The sequence below is a fragment of the Cladosporium halotolerans genome, assembly GCF_011745625.1.
Source record: "Cladosporium halotolerans strain TM138-S3 chromosome Unknown Sca44, whole genome shotgun sequence".
In the NCBI taxonomy this organism is placed as follows: Eukaryota; Fungi; Ascomycota; class Dothideomycetes; order Cladosporiales; family Cladosporiaceae; genus Cladosporium; species Cladosporium halotolerans.
The window spans coordinates 28,269-48,632 of NW_027191495.1; the positions used below are offsets into that span (position 1 = coordinate 28,269).

The 20,364-nt window shown below is 55.6% G+C and overlaps 10 protein-coding genes across 10 annotated transcripts; 5 read left to right on the forward strand and 5 right to left on the reverse strand.

Annotated features, from left to right (window-relative positions):
• Positions 1-69: 69 nt before the first annotated feature.
• WHR41_08324 (uncharacterized protein) lies at positions 70-2,367 on the reverse strand. The gene is made up of 5 exons (XM_069376928.1): positions 2,195-2,367; positions 1,935-2,014; positions 1,144-1,860; positions 774-1,090; positions 70-718 (listed from the first exon to the last, which is right to left on the reverse strand). The coding sequence occupies exons 1-5, from the start codon at positions 2,242-2,244 to the stop codon at positions 668-670; spliced, it is 1,215 nt and encodes a 404-aa protein (XP_069225896.1). The 5' UTR covers positions 2,245-2,367; the 3' UTR covers positions 70-667.
• Positions 2,368-2,509: 142 nt separating this feature from the next.
• On the forward strand, positions 2,510-3,384 carry WHR41_08325 (uncharacterized protein). Its single transcript, XM_069376929.1, has 2 exons — positions 2,510-2,758; positions 2,868-3,384. The coding sequence occupies exons 1-2, from the start codon at positions 2,638-2,640 to the stop codon at positions 3,026-3,028; spliced, it is 282 nt and encodes a 93-aa protein (XP_069225903.1). The 5' UTR covers positions 2,510-2,637; the 3' UTR covers positions 3,029-3,384.
• On the reverse strand, positions 3,278-4,221 carry WHR41_08326 (60S ribosomal protein uL23). Its single transcript, XM_069376930.1, has 4 exons — positions 4,145-4,221; positions 3,999-4,063; positions 3,628-3,920; positions 3,278-3,568 (listed from the first exon to the last, which is right to left on the reverse strand). Exons 1-4 carry the CDS (start codon positions 4,158-4,160, stop codon positions 3,481-3,483), a joined length of 462 nt encoding a protein of 153 aa, XP_069225902.1. The 5' UTR covers positions 4,161-4,221; the 3' UTR covers positions 3,278-3,480.
• Positions 4,222-4,722: 501 nt separating this feature from the next.
• On the reverse strand, positions 4,723-5,409 carry WHR41_08327 (uncharacterized protein; the record flags this gene model as incomplete). Its single annotated transcript, XM_069376931.1, has 1 exon — positions 4,723-5,409. One exon carries the CDS (start codon positions 5,407-5,409, stop codon positions 4,723-4,725), a length of 687 nt encoding a protein of 228 aa, XP_069225901.1.
• A 478-nt stretch (positions 5,410-5,887) lies between these two features.
• WHR41_08328 (uncharacterized protein) lies at positions 5,888-8,774 on the forward strand. The gene is made up of 6 exons (XM_069376932.1): positions 5,888-6,204; positions 6,264-7,336; positions 7,393-7,800; positions 7,866-8,095; positions 8,154-8,363; positions 8,424-8,774. The coding sequence occupies exons 1-6, from the start codon at positions 6,055-6,057 to the stop codon at positions 8,669-8,671; spliced, it is 2,319 nt and encodes a 772-aa protein (XP_069225875.1). The 5' UTR covers positions 5,888-6,054; the 3' UTR covers positions 8,672-8,774.
• Positions 8,775-9,060: 286 nt separating this feature from the next.
• Positions 9,061-11,042, forward strand: WHR41_08329 (uncharacterized protein). The gene is made up of 4 exons (XM_069376933.1): positions 9,061-10,094; positions 10,145-10,230; positions 10,297-10,417; positions 10,472-11,042. The coding sequence occupies exons 1-4, from the start codon at positions 9,426-9,428 to the stop codon at positions 10,886-10,888; spliced, it is 1,293 nt and encodes a 430-aa protein (XP_069225874.1). The 5' UTR covers positions 9,061-9,425; the 3' UTR covers positions 10,889-11,042.
• Positions 11,043-12,680: 1,638 nt separating this feature from the next.
• Positions 12,681-13,538, forward strand: WHR41_08330 (uncharacterized protein; the record flags this gene model as incomplete). Its single annotated transcript, XM_069376934.1, has 1 exon — positions 12,681-13,538. One exon carries the CDS (start codon positions 12,681-12,683, stop codon positions 13,536-13,538), a length of 858 nt encoding a protein of 285 aa, XP_069225904.1.
• Positions 13,491-16,840, reverse strand: WHR41_08331 (uncharacterized protein). Its single transcript, XM_069376935.1, has 2 exons — positions 16,513-16,840; positions 13,491-16,433 (listed from the first exon to the last, which is right to left on the reverse strand). The coding sequence occupies exons 1-2, from the start codon at positions 16,743-16,745 to the stop codon at positions 13,652-13,654; spliced, it is 3,015 nt and encodes a 1,004-aa protein (XP_069225905.1). The 5' UTR covers positions 16,746-16,840; the 3' UTR covers positions 13,491-13,651.
• A 161-nt stretch (positions 16,841-17,001) lies between these two features.
• On the forward strand, positions 17,002-18,741 carry WHR41_08332 (uncharacterized protein; the record flags this gene model as incomplete). Its single annotated transcript, XM_069376936.1, has 1 exon — positions 17,002-18,741. One exon carries the CDS (start codon positions 17,002-17,004, stop codon positions 18,739-18,741), a length of 1,740 nt encoding a protein of 579 aa, XP_069225906.1.
• Positions 18,742-19,097: 356 nt separating this feature from the next.
• On the reverse strand, positions 19,098-20,036 carry PDX1 (Pyridoxal 5'-phosphate synthase subunit PDX1; the record flags this gene model as incomplete). Its single annotated transcript, XM_069376937.1, has 1 exon — positions 19,098-20,036. One exon carries the CDS (start codon positions 20,034-20,036, stop codon positions 19,098-19,100), a length of 939 nt encoding a protein of 312 aa, XP_069225872.1.
• Between the last annotated feature and the right edge of the window lie 328 nt (positions 20,037-20,364).

A 20,364-nucleotide genomic window follows, 5' to 3' on the forward strand; every position in this document is an offset into this window, starting at 1 on the left:
GTTGCAGCCTTGCATTTCGGCGATTTTCACTGATGGAAGTGGTCTTAGTGACCGATGTCTCTAGCTGAAGCAAGGGCAATCTAGAATAAAGGCTGCAAAGTTAGAACTGACTTATTAGTACATGGTTAGAACGGCCTAAAAAGCTAATTGGCCCAAAAGCCCATTGAAAACATCAAGACGGTCGTCACATTCTTGTTAAACCACGAGCGCCCTTAGACTACACTGCGCAACAGACCAGAGGTCCTGAATATCTGTGTGAAGACAATAGAAATGAATACTTATTATTGCAATGTCTTTAGTAGACCGTACTGGAAAGGAGAGAGGCAAAAGAAGCTCGGTAAGAGAAAAGCACAAGGAAGAAGAGGAGCATGATTAACGCCGGCTTGCATGCAACTTGTCTAGACTAATATTGAATAGCTTGTTGTGATTGTTGCTGACTTTGTTTTGATGGTGAAAACTCGGGAGGTCGGGCGCGTGGTCGTGAAGGGAGCGTGAGCGTAGCAGGTTGCTTGGTTGGTTTTTGATAGACTCGGTGCGTGGGTGCACTGTACAATTTCCCCACGGTGGGTGGGAGAGGCAGCGGTCGTGTCTGATCGAGCTGGACATGCCGGATTAATCGAGTCGTAGTGGCGATTGCTCTTCCAGGCAAGGGTATCGTTCGAGTCATTTAGCTCTGCTTGCACTCAGCAGCCTCCTGCTTGGGCCTGGAGCCGTCCTCCTGGAAATATGTCAGCAAGTGTTACTCAATGGACGGGCTGCGTGATAGAACACACCTCGTCATCCTCCTCCTCCTCGTCCTCGTCGTCATCGCGCTCCTCATCATCCTCATCGTCCTCATCCTCAAAGTCATCCTCGTCGAAGTCATCGAGACCCTGCTCGAATTGCAGAGCCTCGCCGGTGAACCAGTCGATGGCACGAGGAATGAGCTTCTCCTTGATGTCCTCACCGAGCTGGTAATCGAGCTCAAGCTTCTGCTCAATGTCCTCGTCAATCTCGTCGTCCTCATCTGAAGGCGGGGTGGCGGGGTTGAAGAAGTCGAAGAAGGAAGGTGTGGGGATGGTCTTCTTGACGACGCGGGTCTGCTTGGTGTCTGTATCATTGTTAGCATGGCAAGTTGCAATCCCAGTGGCGTTTGCGACTTACTCTTGTTCCTCTGCTTCTTGCTCTCAATCTTGACGGTGAGGTCCTGGCCCTCCTTCCAGTCAATCTTGTCACCCTCGGCGTGGTCGTAGATGAAGTCGCCACCGTAGCCGTTCTCCTCCTGGTAGTAGTAGGTTTTGCTGATGGTTTTGTTGGTGAAGAAGGCGTTCTCGGCGAACTCGAAAATGAGGCGGAAGCCGGGGCGGTCAAGGTACTCCATGCGAATGTCGGTCAGGTCCTTGAGCGCCTCCTCGTCACGGTCGGTGATGGTCTCGGCAAGGGAAGAGTTCTTCATGGCGCTGAGCCAGAACTCGGGGATACCCTTCAGGTCAGCGGCGGAAGCCTCCTCCTCGGCGGAAGGCTTCTCGGCCTCCTCGTCGTCCTCGTCATCCTCGCGCTCAGCCTCGCCAGTCTTGATCTCCTCCTCGGTGGGCTCAGCCTGGCCGTTGACAATCTTGGCGCGCTTCTCGTACAGAGGGGTGAACTTGGCGAAGAACTTCTTCTCGAGCTCGAGGACCTCCTCCTGGAACTGGGCCTCGAGCTTGGAGTGCTCCTTCTGGACACCCTTGAGGCCGTCGACACGTCTCCGCACGGGCGTGGGGAGCGACTCGACGTAGCCAGAGGAGCGGCCGACGAGGCCGGAGAGCTTGTTCTGCATCATGGAGACAAGGCGAGGGTTCTGGGCGAAGAGCGAGGCGGCGGCAGCGCGGTCGAGGTCCTCTGTGCAGCAGAGGTGGTCAGCATGTGTCTCCGGGTGCAGGCGACTGACGCAATGGCAGCGAGAGGGCACTCACCTTCCTTGATGTCGGCGACGGTGGGTGCCTGGGCACGGCTGGAGATGGGCGCATTCTGGGCCGGGGTGTTCTGGGGCGTTCTGGTATCCATGGTGTTAGTGGGCGGCGGGACTGGGCGCGTGACCATGGTATGTGTAGGAGAGAGGAGCAGGCGGTGGCGGCAGGCTGGGAGAGGAAAATTTCCAGATGGGCCGGGTGTTGACGCGGAGGCGGTAGTGGATTGCTAGGGCGAGGGGAGGAGGAAGAGGAGGAAGACTCACGGGGCGGGAGCGTAGCTCTTGCCGCCTTTGATCGGCTCGGAGCCCGACATGGTGCTGGCGCTGGCGGTGGTGCGGGTCGACGGGGATCGAGCAGTTGGGGAGGGTGTGCAGGTGGTGAGAGCAGATGCAGGTGGCTCGCGAGTTGGGAACTGCCTGGGTTGGATGGCTCAACGCGCTGGGGGGCGCAGACCAGGCGAGAGAAGAAAACGGCGGGGTTCCATCCAGGCGCTGCCCGGCGGCAACTCCCGCCCCGGCCAGCCGCCAAGCCCGCGCCTTCAGCCCTACGCTCAGCGCAGCGGACGACCGCCGGCGCAGATTTGGGCGCTGCGGATGGGCCAGGCGGTCGTCGCAGTTCACTTCATCTGCCGCCCTCTCCCAAGCCACCGCCGCACACCTCTTATCGACCGTACCGCCGTCGCCCCGCACACATCCCGCCCGCCGCCATGGACCAGCTTCAGATCTCCGCCGAGACCCAACAGGGCCTGCAGAACCTCAGCGCCAAAGACAAGCAGGAGCTCAACCAGTTCGTCGTCGGCGAGACGCAGAAGGCTCAGATCCAGTCCAGTACGCGCGTTCCAAGCCTGCGGCATTACCGTGCGCCTCTGTAGATCAAATGATTGGGGCGCATGTGTAGCTGTCTTATCTAGATACATCTGCTAACACATCGCCACAGCCATTCACGAGCTCAACTCCGTATGCTTCAAGAAGTGCATCACCGGCCGCATGTCGTCGGGCTCTCTCGAGCGCAACGAGGACTCTTGCATGAAGAACTGCGTCGACCGCTACATGGACGCCAGCATGCTCGTCGTCAAGAACCTTGAGAAGATGAGGTAAAAGCGATGACGATAGTGGATGATGTACGATACGTGGAAGCACGGACAGACAGAGGGAGACATGATGGACGGCAACCATGATGCATTTGCCATGTATATATGTGCATTATACCCGCCGCACGTAGGCGGTGCAGGAAGGCTGCGCCCAGCGTGGGCACGGGAAGCATTTGTTTTGTAAGATAGACGAGACGGCCTGGGACGTCGACTTTCACGGCCGAGCAATGGAAGTATGAAGAGAGTCAAAGCAAAATTGGCACCGGAGAAGCGGCGCGAGCGCCTTGTATCATACTGTCTGGTGTACTAGTACGCTCATTTGATCTTGCCCTTCGGCTTTTCCACCTAAAAATGACCATGTCCCAGCCCAATCCTGACTGAGCTTCGAAAGGTATCACTGGCCAGTTTATATACTCCTCCAGCGCCAAACTATCATGAAGCAGCCGACAACGAACCAGCTTACACAATGGCGAGCTTGGTGGCGGCGATGTCAAGGGCATCGACGTCAGGAGTCAGACGGGCGAAGGCCTTCTTGGAGCCATCGGGCCTAGTAATCTATTAGTTGCTGTCCCCTCTTCTTTCATTCTATGCGCGATTCTCCCATACCTGATGAGGGTGTTGAGCTTGACGGTCTCGACATCGTAGAGAGTCTTGAGAGCGGCCTTGATCTGCCTCTTGTTCGACTTGGTGTCGACAATGAAGACCAGGGTGTTGTTCTCCTCGATCATCTTCATGGCGCTCTCGGTGTTGAGCGGGTGGATGATGACCTTGGAGGCATCGAAGCGAGGCTGACGCGGGATGCTCCTACGGGGGTAGGCGGGAGAGCGCGAGAGCTTGAGGGTCTTCGGCAGGTGGAAGGTGGTGCTGGTGCGCACCTTGCGGACCTTGTGCGAGTTGACCTGTTTTGACACAGGCCGTCAGAATGATGGGTTCTCTGACACGCCTCATGGTAGCATTGTAGGTGGGATGGTGCTTACACCGCGAAGGGTGGCCTTGGCCGCAGCGGAAGCCTGCTGGGAGGGCTTGCTGGGCTTGCTGGCGTCTGTGAGGGAGTGGAATTAGCATGAATTCCTCTCTGGTGTCGCGGAAAGATCGTGATCCTCGCAAGGGGTTTTGCGCATACTCTTAGTGGCAGGCATTGTCGATGGTCGTTGTCGTCGTCGCTGCTTTCGCGGGTGAAGTCGTCGCAAGCCAGTCGGCACACGAAAAGTTCGGGTGGTAGTCGTCGAAATTCGCTTGAGCGGCGCTTGGCAGAAAGTAATGCCTCAGGCTTTAAGGCATGAACTTCAAGCCTTCATCAGAAGCAAGCTCGCGGCTTGCCCCATCGCAGCGTTCTCGATGAGACATGAAATATCTTCATATCTTGCACTTGATAGTGACATCTACTCACTTAATACTGCGACTGATACTTGCATCGCTCGACACCGCTGCTGCAGTCACTTTGTGCACGCCTTCCATTCTACAGCGCGAACGCGAAAACCAGCAGTCTCGACAGATTAACATCTAATAATAACTATCGCGGTAAGATGAAGTGCAACAGAACAGAGCGATCCGCGTCAATGGAGAATAGCATGAAAAAATGACCTGCAAGAAGTCGCGTCTGCTGGACATGTCTTGCGCTCCACTCGCAATTCAACGCCAAATTGGGTATCATAAGGCACGTTTCCTCATCAAGGCGTATCTCATAAAATCAAAACGCATTCACCTCCTCTCTTTCCTTGCTCTCCTTTCTTCGGAATTTGTTCTGTACCAGTTCTCTGCTGCATTTGTAGCCGCAGCTCCGGCGACCGCACCGCCTAGGACTTTCCAATTTCGGTTCTTCTCGCCACCGAAGTGTCGAGCAGTCATCGCACCCAATGCGGCTCCAGCAGCTCCAGCAATGATACCATCGTAAGAATTGTCGAAATTGCGCTCCCACAGGTTGCCATCGCGGCGCTGTTTCATACCCTCATAGTAATCATCTTCGGATTGCGTGCGTCTGCGGTGCGAATGACGCCTTCTCCGGTCGCGATAACGGCGTTCCCGTGAGGATTCACTGTCGCTTGGTTCTTCGTAGTATCTCTGAGGACCTCTTCCACGAGCTAATGGACGGTCGTAACTCCGACTTCTGAAGGCCTCATGACCGGGCACGCCATGCTCCATTGTCCGTCTGAAGGCGTAGTACTGTTGTTCACCCTCGCCATCTTCATTCCAACGATTGGAACGCTCTCGACTTTTGCTCGCTCCACGCGACTGAGATCGAGACTTGTTGACAACTTCCAATTCGCGAGTGCGAATGTCCTCCATCTCATCTGGAGGTACTTCTTGGATGCGGCGCTCCCGAATCCTCTCGCCTGTCCGGGGATCATCGTAAGTCACATCAACAATCTGGGAGCGATTCGAAGCCATCGTGGGGCTCTTCTCTCAATTCTGTAGTTATGTTGAGCGCAAGGATGGCGCATCTCACCGTAAGTATACATGTAGTCAGACGAACCGCTGTCCTGCGCTTCTGAGGCGCCATCGACGTCACCGGGCCACCGAAACCTGTCACGCCTGTGTCTCTTGCGACGAGCCACCGCAGCCACCGCAATACCCCGGTTTGCCCCAGACCGCATCTTTGCGATCTGGGCTACTGACCACCTGACATGCCGGGGTATGCCCGCCAAAGGCCGTACTTATACACGGAACAGCTCGATGTACCGTAATCGCCCGTGGTGCACCCGTACTGGCGGCTGACGCCAGGTGGACACGCCACTCGCTAGCCCCAGGAGCTACATTGAAACAACCTTGTAGTGCTCTCGCCTGTGCACTTCTCGATTGACAGTGACTTGTGAGCCATGAATTATTTGACACGGTTGCAGCACCGCCGTGTTCGATGTACGCTTGCAGGATGCGTAGGGCTGCGGGCAACGGGCCCCTCAAGGTTAATGAACTAGGTTTGGCCCGGAAGTCGGGATTGCAATCTCTTCAACGCGCACTACTTCGATCGAGTTCGGCTGCTTGGCTCCTCTTCAGACCCGTCCATCCATCGGATGAGCAACCCTGGCCACTAAAATGTCCACGCCGCCGCAGTCGGATCCCGGGGCCACGCTTCAATCTGGCAATCCAGGCGCCCCATTACCGCCCAAGCGCCATCGACCGCGCGCATCATTGGCATGTGATACCTGCAAGACGCGCAAGACGCGGTGCGATGGCAGACAGCCGGTAGCTCTATCTATATCGGAGCATGACTAAGAACACTAACGGCTGACACGCTACTTCAGATCTGCTACGCCTGCGAGTCTCGCGGCCTTTCTGCTTCTTGCACGTGGAACTTTCCTCGCCGTCGCCAGCTAAAACGCAACAAGGCAGCTCAGCCTCCGGTGGCGAAAGCACCGTCGCCGTCTCCTACTCTACCGAGCATCCCCGCGACTTTCGGTAGAGAGCTGCCGCAACCATGGTCGAACAATCTCCCCGGAGTCGACAGTGCTATGGCACATCGGCCTCCTGCAACATACGCCTCATCGCAAGCGTCGCAGTCGCATTCGTCGGGCTCCTTCAGCGGCAGTCGACCACCGCCTCCTACCTTCACACTTCAGCCCCCTGATGCGCAACCACATGCTAGCAATGATGCCATCTCAACCCTCGTCGGCGGTAATGACCAATCCCTCTACGGGCCGTCATCGACTGTTGCTTTCATGAAGAACATCTTCCCAACTCCGAGTCGTCGCGCATCGCAAAGCCCACGAGAATATGAGCACCACGTGCAAGGCGCAGGAACCAAATCTGAAAAGCCAGAACGCCTGCCCGACTGGGCTTCCGGAGCTGCGTTACTTCCACGAAGACGAAATGCCGATGACTTCCTAGCCTGCTACTGGGAGTTCATCCACCCTCTGTTCCCAGTGCTCCACAAGCCAAGTTTCTTCAAACGATACCAGATGCTTTGGGCTAGCGAGTCGGAGCCGCAAAAGCGCGACTTAGAAACCTTATCGTTGGAAGAGCTCATCTTTACCGCTACGCTCAATCTGGTTTTCGGGCTAGGTTGTAAGTTCAGCAACCTTGTAGCTCCTGCACAGAAGAACTCAATGGCCGACGACTTCTACCAGAAGTCACGGCACTTACTGTTGTTCGAAGTGCTGGATACTACTTCTCTGTCCTTGGTGCAGATGATGTGTTTGACGGGCGTATATCTGCAGTCAACGCAGCACGCCAATCGCTGTTGGAATTCCGTTGGCCTCGCTATCCGTGTTGCTCAGAGTCTCGGGTTGCATTTGAACGCGGATAGTCGCAAACAAATACCCCAGCTCGAGCGGGAGATGCGAAGGAGAGTTTGGCATGCATGCGTCAACCTCGATAGGTGAGACCGTCCTAGCGAACCTCGAATAGGCAACGAGTGGGGACTAACAAGCGCAGGCTGCTTGCGATGACATTCGGCCGACCGACAATGCTGTCGCAGTCATGGGACGTGCCTGTCCCGGCGCTCATAGATGACGAGTATCTCAGCAATGCCATAGAGGGCAAACAGCCTGAGGGCAAGCCTTCTGTAATGGGGATGTTCGTCTCCTCTTGCAGCTTGTTCGATCTGCTTGAGGAGATACTCAACTCTTTCTACAGTGGAGAGCCCTTTCCAGATCTTTCAAAACAGGAAAAAGCGTCGGAAATGGCCAAGGCGTTCATTGCGCCCGTCTTGCAATATAACCGCCGTCTGGACAAGTTCATCGACTCAGTACCGGATTATCTCAAACTTACGGAGTCCTCAGATGGCGTCAAGTTTAACAACAATAACAGCGTGACTCTACAACAGCAGGTACTATACTGCAGGTACGATTATATGACATGCAAAGCAGCCAGATCAGATCGAACAGCTACTGAACAAGATATTCCAGGTTTCTCTACGTCAGATTACTCTCGCTTCGCCGACTTCTAATGGTAACAACTAAGCGTGGAAGACGGACGTCGACTCACATGTTGTCCGGCACTGCTCAATCATCGCTCGATGAAGAGGTGATTCAGCGATGTTGCACTTTGTGTGCTGAGACCGCCTCCCGCCTGATCGAGACGCTCCATGAAAATCTCAACACACTTTATCGTAGCTCCGGATGGCATTCGGTCTATTGTATGTTCTGGCAACCAACAACTTTATTTCAACAACATTGAGACTGACCGGTTCACAGTTACGTTCTCCGCAGCAACCGTTCTGCTTGCCGCCTGTAAATGCCCAGATGTCGCAGTAAGCGTCGGCGATTCTGGCTTCGAGAAGGACTGGGCTCGTTGCCTCTTCATCCTGCACCACTACGAAGACCAGATCCAATCGGCTTCCCAAGCAATCCAAGTCCTGGAAGTGATGAAGCAGTCGGTGTCCGGCAACGGTTTCCCGAGCCAACGTACGTATCGCGTGAACCACGACGTCTTCATTCTTAGAACGATGCTAACACCATCCGCAGCATCTTCCTCTCAGCAGCAAAATCGATCACCGTTCTCGGCAAACTACGCCATGGCGCCGCCAAATACCCAGCAGCAGATCAATCCCGTCCCAGCATCAAACATGCCCAATTTCAACACCATGCCAGTCGACTTGCAAGGCGTCAATCCATTCATGCCAGGTATGGACAGCATGTCAGATGCATGGTTCGGCCAGCAGCTATTGAACATGGACTGGCTGGATCCCAATATGCCTTTACAGCCTGTTTGAGAGCGCAATTTTATACCATTAAGTTTAGCATCTTTGAGCGTAGCACCCATGCGTGGGCGAAGAAACAATGCCCTCTAGTATCTTACATCGTTTTGAACTATAATCCCTCACATTTTGCTGGTCATTCATAACCTCGTTAGGTTGACAGCGCTCGGCCGCACAGCTCGTCAACAAAACAATGGCTTGCTTCAGCAACCACCGCTCGTATTTTGACACGGCGGAAGGCTTCATACAAAGTCAATGCGACACTAGAAACGCAAATGCAAGCCATAAAGATGTAGGTTCAGACGATAGGCTGGCCCATTCAAGAGCCGACTTCCGATGATCCGGCAATGCTCGGAAGAGGGAGCAGCGAAATACTTCGAAGTCAGACAGCACGGCAATCCACTTCGGCTTCAAAGCCAACACCAGAAGATAGGGCATGAGAGCATGAGGGTCCAAACATTCGTCTTTTAGTCTTTGGAGTAAGCCATAAGGCACTATTAGGGCCCATCAGCCTACATGCCGCGTATCAGGGCTGAGCCAATTACATCATGGTTGTGGGAAAGCTGGCGGCTTCTATACCGCGATGCTGCCCCTCCTACCATAAATCATCACCACCTCGGCAATAGGCGATACTTTGAAAGAGTTTACTTTGGTATCAATCATTGAACCTACTATATAAACACTTTCGTTGTCACGTTGATCTTTACCAAATCTCCTCGACGGCATCCTTCCAAGCTACTCCCAAGCTACAACGCTCAGTACCTCTCCAATGGCTCCGCAAAAGAATTTCGACCTAGCCATAATAGGCGGCGGCATCGCAGGCCTAACGCTCGCCATCGCCTTGCAACACCGCGGCATCAAAGTGTCCATTTACGAGCAGGCGCACAAGTTCGGCGAGATTGGCGCCGGCGTGTCGTTCAGCCCCAACGCCGTGCAGGCCATGAAACTGTGCCACGACGGGATCTACGAGTCGTTCGAGAAAGTGTGCACGCGCAACCAGTGGTCCTCAAAGCGGCAGGTCTGGTTTGACTATCTGGATGCGTACGGCGAGGAGGGCGAGCAGTTGGAGCGCGGCAAGCATGCGTTCACCATCACCAACAGTCTTGGGCAGAATGGCGTGCATCGAGCGACGTTTTTGGACGAGCTCGTCAAGTTGGTGCCTGATGGAACCGCGAATTTTGGCAAGAGGCTGAAGAGCCTTGAGCAGAATGACGCGGGAAAGTGTGTCATGGAGTTCGAGGATGGCACGACTGCTCAAGCGGATGCGGTCATTGGTTGCGATGGCATCAAGTCGAAAACCAGGCAGCTGATGCACGGCCTTGATCACCCTTGCGCTCATCCGACCTATACTCACAAGTATGCCTACCGTGGTGTGGTTCCTATGAAGCAGGCGATTGAATCCATTGGCGAGGAGAGAGCGCAGAACTCGTGCATGCATGTGAGTGGTCATCCTGCGCATAGGATGCATGTCTGCTGACAATCTCTAAGATGGGCCCCGACGGACACGTCCTGACATTTCCCGTCAATCATGGTCAGACTCTGAATATCGTTGCTTTCAGAACGACGGACAAACCGTAAGATTCCATGAACCAAGCACGCGTACGGCGGCAAATGGACTGACAATGATGCTCTATCCGCAGATGGGTGAATTCAGACAAGCTGACCGCCCCGGCACATCGAGAAGATGCTCTGAAAGACTTCGCCGGCTACAGCAACGACGTGATGGGCCTGCTGAAATTAACGAACGAGAACCTGGATGTGGTGAGTATAGACTTAAGCATCACTGGACGGCAGACAGCTTACGATGTATGACAGTGGGCAATTTTCGACCTGAGAATTAACCCACCACCCTCGTACACAAAGGGTCGCGTTGCCATTGTCGGAGATGCCGCGCACGCAACTTCGCCCCATCACGGCGCAGGCGCGGGGTTGTGCATCGAAGATGCCGCCGTAATGGCCGAGCTCCTGGCAGACGAAGCAGTAAAGAACAGTAATGATGTCGAAGCCGTGTTCTCTACTTTCAATGAGGTCCGGAAGGAGCGTGGCGAATTTCTGATGCAGAGCAGTCAGAGGATTGGCGACACATATGAGTGGCGCGCGGAAGGCATTGGAAGAGATTTCAAGAAGGTGGAACATGAGATCAATTGGCGAAATGCCGCCATTGGAGACGTGGACGTCCCTGACATGTGCAAGCAAGCCAGGTCAAAGCTGAAGCAGAAGCTGTTGGCATGAGGAAACATCATGCGGAACGTAGATGCCTTTGATGAACAGCTTCAAGCAAGCGTCAAGCAAACCGTCGCGGTCAGGCTTTGGGCTGAACACACAGGCTCAGATATGTGCAGCATCCGTAGCGATCGGACATTAGCTGTAAAATTCATTGATTCAGCCTTCTTGCTCCACCATTGCAATAGAGCCGAGTATGTCTTCCTTCCATGCGGCAAAATCGGTTCTTCGATCATCGCTCAGCCAGTCCACTGCAGGCTGAAACATTGTGCCCAAGCCTGGCAATAATCCTGCTGCCCCAAATTCGTCTTCATCGATTTTCCGTGATCCATGTTTTTCCTTCCGTCGGAGAGGTGTCTTCGCTGGTCGCCGTCTGGGTGTTGTTGGGACGTCGTCTCCATCCATGCCAATAGCAGTCTCCCCATTGTTGGAATTGGCGATCTGCAAATTGTTGCACCATTCCAACTCTCGCCATCCTGGTTCCGCAGCTTCTAGATAGGTTCGCATGTCTTGCGACAGTGTCTCTGCCTCGACCTTGACGGGTGGGGTTTTCAATTTCTGGAAATATGATTCCACAGCGGCTTGGATTTTTGCAAGCCAATCGTCCTCAGAGGAATTGCGATTCTGCGTTGTGGAAGCAGCAACTGCATATATGACAGCCACCAGCGCTGGCACTTGACCAACTGTGGGCACCGGTACCGATATGGGCTCAGCTGTATATGGCTCCCCTGAATTTCCTCTCCGTCGCGTGCTCGGTGTCCCAGGCGCACTTGAATCTTCGCTTCCGCTCTGCAACAATCGGTGTACCGACTCCGTACCCGCATACACATGCGTTGCCAATCGAGGGGTATCCATTGCTGCGCACACGTGTTTAATCAACGGCATCGTGAATCGCGGTAGGTTCGCAAGTCCTACGTCCTTTTCTGTTGTCGCTCTATTTCTCTTTCCTAGCGAGGTCGGAGTCGCCTTTGCAGCAGAGGCTCCCTCATTCGCAGCTGGTTTAGCACTTCTCCCTGATGTAGGTGTCGCTGCCACATTCTTGACTCTGTTCGTGCGTGGTGTGCTCGGCGGAGCAGGCAGCGCGGAATCCAGGAAGGCATACAGTCTCTTGTAGATCCTGGGACCACATGGAGGGCCGACCTTTCCGATTTCAAGCCCAAGGCGATTCTTCAAGCGCTCTGAGGCGATGTGGCTGCAAGCGAATGTTCGTGCGATCTCTTCGTCCGGTTTGAGAGAGGGTGCTTTGGCGCGGGACTGTGCGAGCAAGGACGTTGCGAGGTCGATGAGCGGCTCTGGGATGGTGGATGCTGTGGGTATTATGAGGTGTAGCGTTCTCTGGATGGCAGCAGCTGTGGTCATCGTATTCGTCTGTCCCCGTCGAGGGAGCAGCCTGATGTTTGTCGTTGGGTCGCTTCGTCAAGTTCGCATGTGAAGCTGGTCGACGCGGGTCAGCAACACCATTCGCGCGCGAAAGCACGTGCAGGGCTTGAACCAATTTGGCAACCTCATTTGCATTCACCTTTCAACGACATACTCGCACACGCTACAGCCTAATTCCTTGTGAGCCAAAGTCTGTTCAAGACAATGATGGTGCTTCTAGTCATTTTCGCTTAAAACACGGATGCTCGAGGAGGGCACAATTTTCGCATCCATCGTCAACCCCGATCTCTTCAGGAAGCCATTTCGAACGCATCACCGACAAATCGATAATAAACGGTATTAGTGGAACAAGAGTCTAGAGTTGAACAAGCCATTATCGAAATCTTCCAAACGTCTCCGTCTGGCGGAACTTCAATTCAACATGGCGCCTAAGACTCCAACCCTCCAAAACCGGACTCCATCTCCCGAGGAAGTCGCCCAACTAACCCACCTCTCCTCCCTCCTGCACCTCCTCCACCACCGCAACAAGAATCAACACCGGCGTTCAATCTGGTATCGCCACTTCTCCCTCTTCCGACGCCACCTCGCGGCTCTCCTTGCAGACTACACGACCCTCACGACCGTCCCGGCCACCAACCTCGAGCGCACACGGCTCAAAGCTCTGACGCCAACCCTGCAAGCGCGGATCACGCAGCGGCTGGAGCTCTGGAAAAATGTACTCGTGGCGCGGTGGATGCGGGCGTTCTCGCAGGTCGTGGCGGACGGGAGGTTTTCGGTTCTCGGGCTGGTCATGCTGGGCGTGCTGGGTGGGGTTTGTAAAGTTGTTGGAGTAGCGGAGGGATTGGAAGCTGAAGGGCAGGAGGAGGTGGAGAGGGTGTTGGAGGAGTTTGGGCGTGAGGTGTGGGGGCCTGGAGGTGGGGATGAGGGAGAGGTTGTGGCGAGGGCTGATGATGACGGCGAGGTTGTTGCGAGAGTAGATGAAGGGGAGGCTGTTGCGCGGGACGATGAGCACGATGTTTCTATCGAATTGGGGGAGGATTTGCGTGCTAGGGAAACGCCTGAGGACCCTCTGTGGGAGCATCACGAACCTCAGCGTAAAGGTCACGACACGAGTGCATTGAAGACTTTCCGACAGCCTTCGTTGAGCCCGCCTCCGAAAGCCGCCAAGATCAAATCTACAAGTACGAAGAAACCCTCCGCAGACACAAAAGCAAAGCCTGCGAAGAAAAAACGGAAGAAGGGCGGCGACGCTATAGACGACTTGTTCAGCGGCCTCTGATTATCATACGGAATATCTACTTCGCAACCAAAATCTCAAAGAGCCTTGACCAGTCGTGAGGCTCCACTCGGGGCAGAGCTCATTCGATAGCAGCGACATGCGCCAACGCTCGCTCAGTAGCTGCTAACCAGCCCGCGGCAAGCGACATAGAACTCCTTGACGATCTCCTTGGTCTTGGCGCCTCCTCTAAGCACGACGCACTGCGACATGAAACGGCGCTTCTCCGCGTCGCCCACGCCCGGCACGACGGGAGGGAAGTGCTCGCTCCACAAGCTCGCTTCAACCCAACCCTTTGCCTGCGCGGGCAGAGCGGTGAAGAGTGCTCTCAACGGTTCCGAGAGATAATCGAGCTCGGAGCGCTGGCCCAGTCCGCCGATCTGGCGGATCAATGTTTGCGTCAAAGACGGGCCGTACGCGTTCGCGACCTCCAATGCCTTCGCGGCTATTTCAGGCGTCACTTTGACGGCAGTGTTCGTGGGTCCGGCGGCTCTGAGGAGTCTATTCCAGAAGTCGAGAGAGGAGCGTTTAGGTAATTGGTCGGAGCCTTCGATGGCCTGGAGGGTGAAATTGAGGACCAGATTGATCTGATCTGGGGTAGAGTCGAACAGTACAGCCGCGTATTTGGGGAAAAGCCGACTGAACACGTCGATGCTTGTTTGAGATACGCCAGGATCCTCCCTTGGCTGACCTAGGGCTTGTGCGAATGATGCCACCTGCTGGTAGATGGCTTGGACCTCTGCGTCAATCCTGACAGAGCCAACTTGAGAATGCTGGTGTATCAGTGTGCATGCCGTGGCGAGCACTGATTCAAGCTGTGGAGTAGTGACTGAGCATTGCTGGAGGAAGTTGACAGTGATGGACGGTGGTAGGACGAATGGTCCTGGGGTAGTCTCTGTGTAGCCGGCTTTGAGCACTTGACAAGCGGCGTCGATTGCTTCTCCATCATTACCCAAAATTTCCAAAATCGAAAAGCAGCCAGTGATACGGCTTTGCACGGCGTTGCCCTCCTCGCTGCTCCAGAAGCGCGCTTTCTTTTCGTTATTGATATCGTCATCGTCATAAAGGTTGATCGGTACGTCGTCGGGCACTTGCAAGTTCTTTCCCACACTCGCAAGGCACTGCAAGGCAGTCACTCCTGTCAATTGCGCAAGCTCCACATCCCCACCGCTGGCAACGGTCTCTTTGGCGAAAGCCACGTCTCGCTCGATGTTTTCAAGCAAGGCCATGAGTGGCCTCACCTTCGCGCTCTCGGGCGTCAGAGCCTGGATAATCGCGGCCACGCCTCCGATGACTTTCTCCTTCGTGTACGGGTCACTGGTCGGACCGCCCAAAAAGCGCTGATACTGAGCGAGGAAACCATCCAGCTCGCCTGTCAAGTTGTGACGGCATGTGGAACAGAGAAGGGCGATAGACTTGGCGGAAATGTTTGCGAAGGCGGCTGTTTCAAGCGAGGCGAACAAGAAGCGTACAGCGTCCGGGAGTGCCTCAGGATGACGTTCAATGTATTGACCGTAATTTCCAAGCATGTCGATTGCGGTCTTGCGTGTCTGTGTAGGAATCGTGTGTGTGAAATCGCCCATTGTGCGGAAAAGGGCTGAATTGAAGAGCGGTGCGAGGATATTGTCACTCATTTGGTCCTCAAGCACATTGTCCGCCACGGCGTTAAGGCAAAGCATTGCTGCCTCAAGGGCGCGCCATTGCTGCTCCTGTAGTGCCCCGAGTGCAAGCTGCACGAGTTGCTGGAGCATTTCGCCCGTGAGGAAGAGATAAACGGAGACGAGGAGATCTGTCGCATCGGTCCTAAAACTACGGAAGCCGTCTTTTTCTGCGTCCCCCCACTGCTTTGTGACTTCTCCAGGTGGTGTCCACATCTTCTTCCATAGGAGTGTGGTGACCTCGGATGTGACCGACTTCGCGCTCCCTAGCCAGTCAGGTGCATCGTCGTGGGAGTCCTGAGAGAACAGTTCATCATTCACATATTCGATGTAAGTGTTCCAGAACTCAATCGTGATCGTTGAGAGCTCGTCATCATCTCCAGGATATCCAGGGGCTTTTAAGATGGCCGCCAGGAGGGGTAATGTGACTTGGGCCCGCTGCCCATCAGGCTTCTCGACGATGTCTTCAATGACAGCAATGGCGTACGAGACGACAAGCTGCCCTGCAGGGTTGAACATCGCGCCTTGGTCTCGTAATGACTCCTCAAGCTGCGGCCCGAAGTGTGTGCGGATGATCGACGCAATAGCGTCAAGATGGTGGCGTTGAAAGAAACTCGTGTACGATTCCAGCAAGTCAATGAACACGTCAAGGGCATCGACGTCAGCATCGTCGAGAAGAAGACACTGTATCGCCGGCTCCAGCAAGTCTTGCAGGTACTGGAGAGTGTCGGGCTTGGTTGGCCAGATCGGTTGCGCGTAATTCGCCCAAGTAAGGAAGCATCGCAGCGCCTCGCCTCTGAGCTTGGTAGAGTTATCGCCATTAGACTGTAAGCCGAATCTCAACATCGGGCTGACATCGAGCACTTCACGCTCCATTTGAACATGCAGCCCAGCCTGAGACGGATACGAATATTCGATTTTACCGATTTCGTCCGCAAAAGTGCCGGAGAAGGTGTACAGGCTGACCAGCTGCGCAGTTGAAAGTGTGGATATGAGCTCGCTGCTGTGAAGGCTGACGTTTTCGACCGCCTCCGCAGGCAAAGCATCGCCGTGGCTGAACGAGCATATCAGGTGGAACAGCGGTCTTTGCCAACGAACTGGAGACCGTGTGAAGTAAGTGACGAGAGTCGAGCACAGCTTACGAATGACCATCGGAGACTCGCTTTGGTTGACGAGTCGCACTAGCCAATGTATCAGCCTTTGAAGAACGGCCTGCGCATTTTGCTCATCGAGCGACGCCCTGTGAAGTAAATACAAGTAAGCAAATCGTGCTCACGCACCATATTGAGACTCATCTCAGGGTCGGCAGAAGAACTGACCCATCATTGTTGAGTTTGACCGTAAAAGTCAAGGCTCCAAAGAAACGAACGTTGACGTCTTCGTAACCGAGAAGAGCATCAGCCAGCTGCCAACCATCGCTGGATCGTTGAAGAGTCTGCAGCTGGTCTTGAATCGAGCTGATAACTTGGGGATTGCCGGGTTGATAGAGGCGCTTAACAAGTTGAGCAACTTCATCCACCGACTGTGGCGGCGGGAATACGTTTGTATCCATGATCACAGGCCACTGGAGGATTCGATGGTCATCGCCGTTGTTCGAGACTGGAGACCTGTGGTGGAGACGCTTTCGAAGTCGAGTCAGCGCGCGATGGCTTCCATGTGAACAATAATAATTCTCCCGCCGTGGTGAAGTTCGGTGACGCGGAACCCTTTCCGGGCTGTGCAACCACGCGCGTGCTTCGCATCGCATCGACGCGCCGTGAATTGAGAGGTCACTTATGACAACATAGTGCGTGTCTGAGGACTCAGATATGGCAAAGAGACAGCGCGAAGGAGACGAAGTGGGCAACACGCCGACGCCCAAAAAAGCTCGCCGGGCGGTATTCGAAGACGAAGTCACTGATACTACTGCGGAAACACCATCGAAACGCAAGTCCATTCTGCGAGGAACCCCTACGAAAGCGAACGGTACACGAGACGCTGGGCCAACACCAACACCTTTGAAGAAGGTGCTTTTCTCGACGCCGAACAAACACCAGAGCGAAGATGAAATTGGGCTGGACACACCTACCGCTGCTCGCAACGATCGATCTGCTCGGAGAAAGAGTGCCAAAGCATTGAGGGCGCCAGTTGCAGATGAATATAGCGATGTAGAGGAAGACGCAACGGATGCGCGAATAGCGGCAGAGATCCTCGACAGCGAGGATGAAGATGGCGACGACTCGGCTGAGGAGACAATTGGTGTGTCGCATACATCGAAAGCACCGGACACACCTTCAAAAACAGGCAGGCCACGAGGGAGACCTAAGGGTAAAAGGCGTGAAAGGACGCCTACGCCGCCTCCCGACCTCCCGCCTCATGAGACATACTTCTTTCAGAACAGAGCGGGCGCAAACAAGACGTCCACCAACTCCCTGCCATCCAATATTCTGCTGAATCACGACAATTTCCGGACCCACATCGAAGCCTACCAGGACCCTCACGAGCTCGACATTCGAAGACTTCAGAATCTTCATCATCGCGGCTTTGATCAATGGGTCTTCGAGCTTGAGCAAGGCTTCAACATATGTCTCTACGGTTACGGCTCGAAAAGGAGCCTTGCCATGAGCTTCGCCGAGCATCTATACCACCAGTCCGAGAAACCGCCCAAAATCATAGTCATTAACGGCTACACGCCCGGTCTAACGATCCGCGACATCCTGACCACCGTCGCAGCTCAGACCCTGCCAAAATCAACAAAACCGCCAGCCCAGCCCGCGGCCCTCCTCGACCTCACCATGTCAACCCTCACCACCCGCCCAACCCCCCTTACCCTCGTAATCCACTCCCTCGACCACCCGAACCTCCGCAAATCGCAGCCCCTCCTCGCCCGCCTCGCCGCGCACGCCTCCATCTCCCTCCTCGCAACCTGCGACACGCCGAACTACGCCCTCCTCTGGCCGCTGACGCAAGCCCGGCAATTCCGCTTCCTGCACCACGACGCGACCACCTTCGCGCCCTACGCCGCCGAGCTCGACCCCGTCGAAGACGTCAACGCGCTGCTCGGCCGCAGCGGCCGCCGCCTGGGCGGCAAAGACGGCGTCGCGTACGTCCTGCGCTCGCTGCCGGAGAACGCGCGCAACCTGTTCCGCATCCTCGTCGCGGAGCAGCTCGCGCTCGCGGACGGCGAGGGCTTCCCCACGACCACGGCGCCATCCGGCGGTCTCGACTCAGACGTCGAGTCGCTCCTCGGCGCTTCGGACGAAGAAGCCGCGCTGCAGGACACGCCCTCGCGCCGCGGGCGCAAAGGCCGGCCGCCGAAAACCAAGGCATCCAAGCCAAAACCTGTCGCTGTCGCAGCGTCAGCGCCGGAGGGCGTGGAGTACCGCACGCTGTACCACAAGGCTGTGGAGGAGTTTGTGTGCTCGAGCGAGGTGAATTTCCGGACGCTGCTGAAGGAGTTCCACGACCATCAGATGGTGGAGGCGCGCAAGGATGCAATGGGGACGGAGAGGCTGAGCGTGCCGTTTGGGAGGGAGGAGTTGGAGGGGGTGCTGGAGGAGTTGGTTTGAGGGGTTGGGGGAATGCAGGGATGGGGTCGAGGCTTTGCGCTCGGGTAGGCTGGGTGTTTTTGTGTGATAAACGAGGCCAGGTAATGGCCGCGGTATACGAATGATTCATCGATGGACGAACGAGTTAGAGCTGATCATCGCATCCCATGATCCACACAGGACAATCTTGTCCTGGTTGACGCAAGAATGTCCTATTCTTATCGCTGAAGAATTTATTCATTTGCAAAACATTTTCTACCCGCTCATACATAAAGACGTAAAAAACCCGTGAAACTCTTTTTCTTTTGCAGCGTATTGCAAGCCAGCGCCCAAAGCTATGCTGGATCACCAATCAAATCGTAATTGAGATTATCCGTTTACCACCCCCTCTTGGCCAGCTTCTGCTCGTCGCCCATCTTGTCGCAGTTAATACCGACCATGGCCTCGCCGAGACCAATGCTGACCTCGGCCAGCACCTTGGGGTCCTTGTAGTGGGTGGTAGCCTGAACAATAGCCTTCGCGCGCTTCGCGGCGTCGCCAGACTTGAAGATGCCGGAGCCGACGAAAACACCGTCGCAGCCCATCTGCATCATGAGCGCAGCGTCAGCGGGCGTGGCGATGCCGCCAGCGGCGAAATTGACGACCGGCAGGCGGCCCTTGCGCGCGGTCTCCTTGAGCAGAGCGTAGTCGCACTCGAGCTGGCGGGCCATCATGCGCAGGTCGTTGTCGGAGGCGGAGCTGGCGCGCGCGATCTCGGCGTTGACGGTCTGCATGTGGCGGACGGCCTCAACGACGTCGCCGGTACCAGCCTCGCCCTTGGTGCGGATCATGGCGGCGCCCTCGGAGATGCGGCGCAGGGCCTCGCCGAGGTTGCGGCAGCCGCAGACGAAGGGAGTGTTGAAGGCGTTCTTGTCAACGTGGTTTACGGGGTCGGCAGGCGTGAGCACCTCGCTCTCGTCGATGTAGTCGACGCCGATGCTCTGCAGGATCTGGCACTCGACGATGTGGCCGATGCGAGCCTTGGCCATGACGGGGATGGTGACGGCGCGCATGATCTCCTGAATCATGGCCGGGTCGGACATGCGCGCGACGCCGCCCTGCGCGCGGATGTCGGCGGGCACGCGCTCGAGGGCCATGACGGCGCAGGCGCCGGCCTCCTCAGCGATGCGGGCCTGTTCGGCATTGACGACGTCCATGATCACGCCGCCCTTGAGCATCTGGGCCAGGCCGGCCTTGACGGCGAAGGAGGACTGCGAGGGTGCGGCGGAGGAGGAGGGCATGGTGGTGGTGGTTCCGTTGGTGCCGTTGGTGGACATGGTGAGGACGAGGGAGGAGAGTGAGGAGGAGTGGATGAAGTCTGGCGGCGGTATCGGACGCTGGTGAGTCTGGGCCTCGGCGTCTGGTGAGAGGTGAGAGGTGGGAGGGTGATTGATGATGATGTGCAATGGGTGTGTTGGAGAGAAGTGCAGGAGGTCAAGAGTGAGAAAGCAGGGTGCTCACGTGTGAGTCAATGAGGTGGTGTCAGTTCTACAGAGCGCGCCCTACCGTCGTTAGCCCTGTGTTGCCGCGACTGACCACCTCCGCCGCCTTCTCCAGTCTCGAGTGTCATCGCCCAAAACTTTTCCGCCGCCGCCCTGCAGGGAC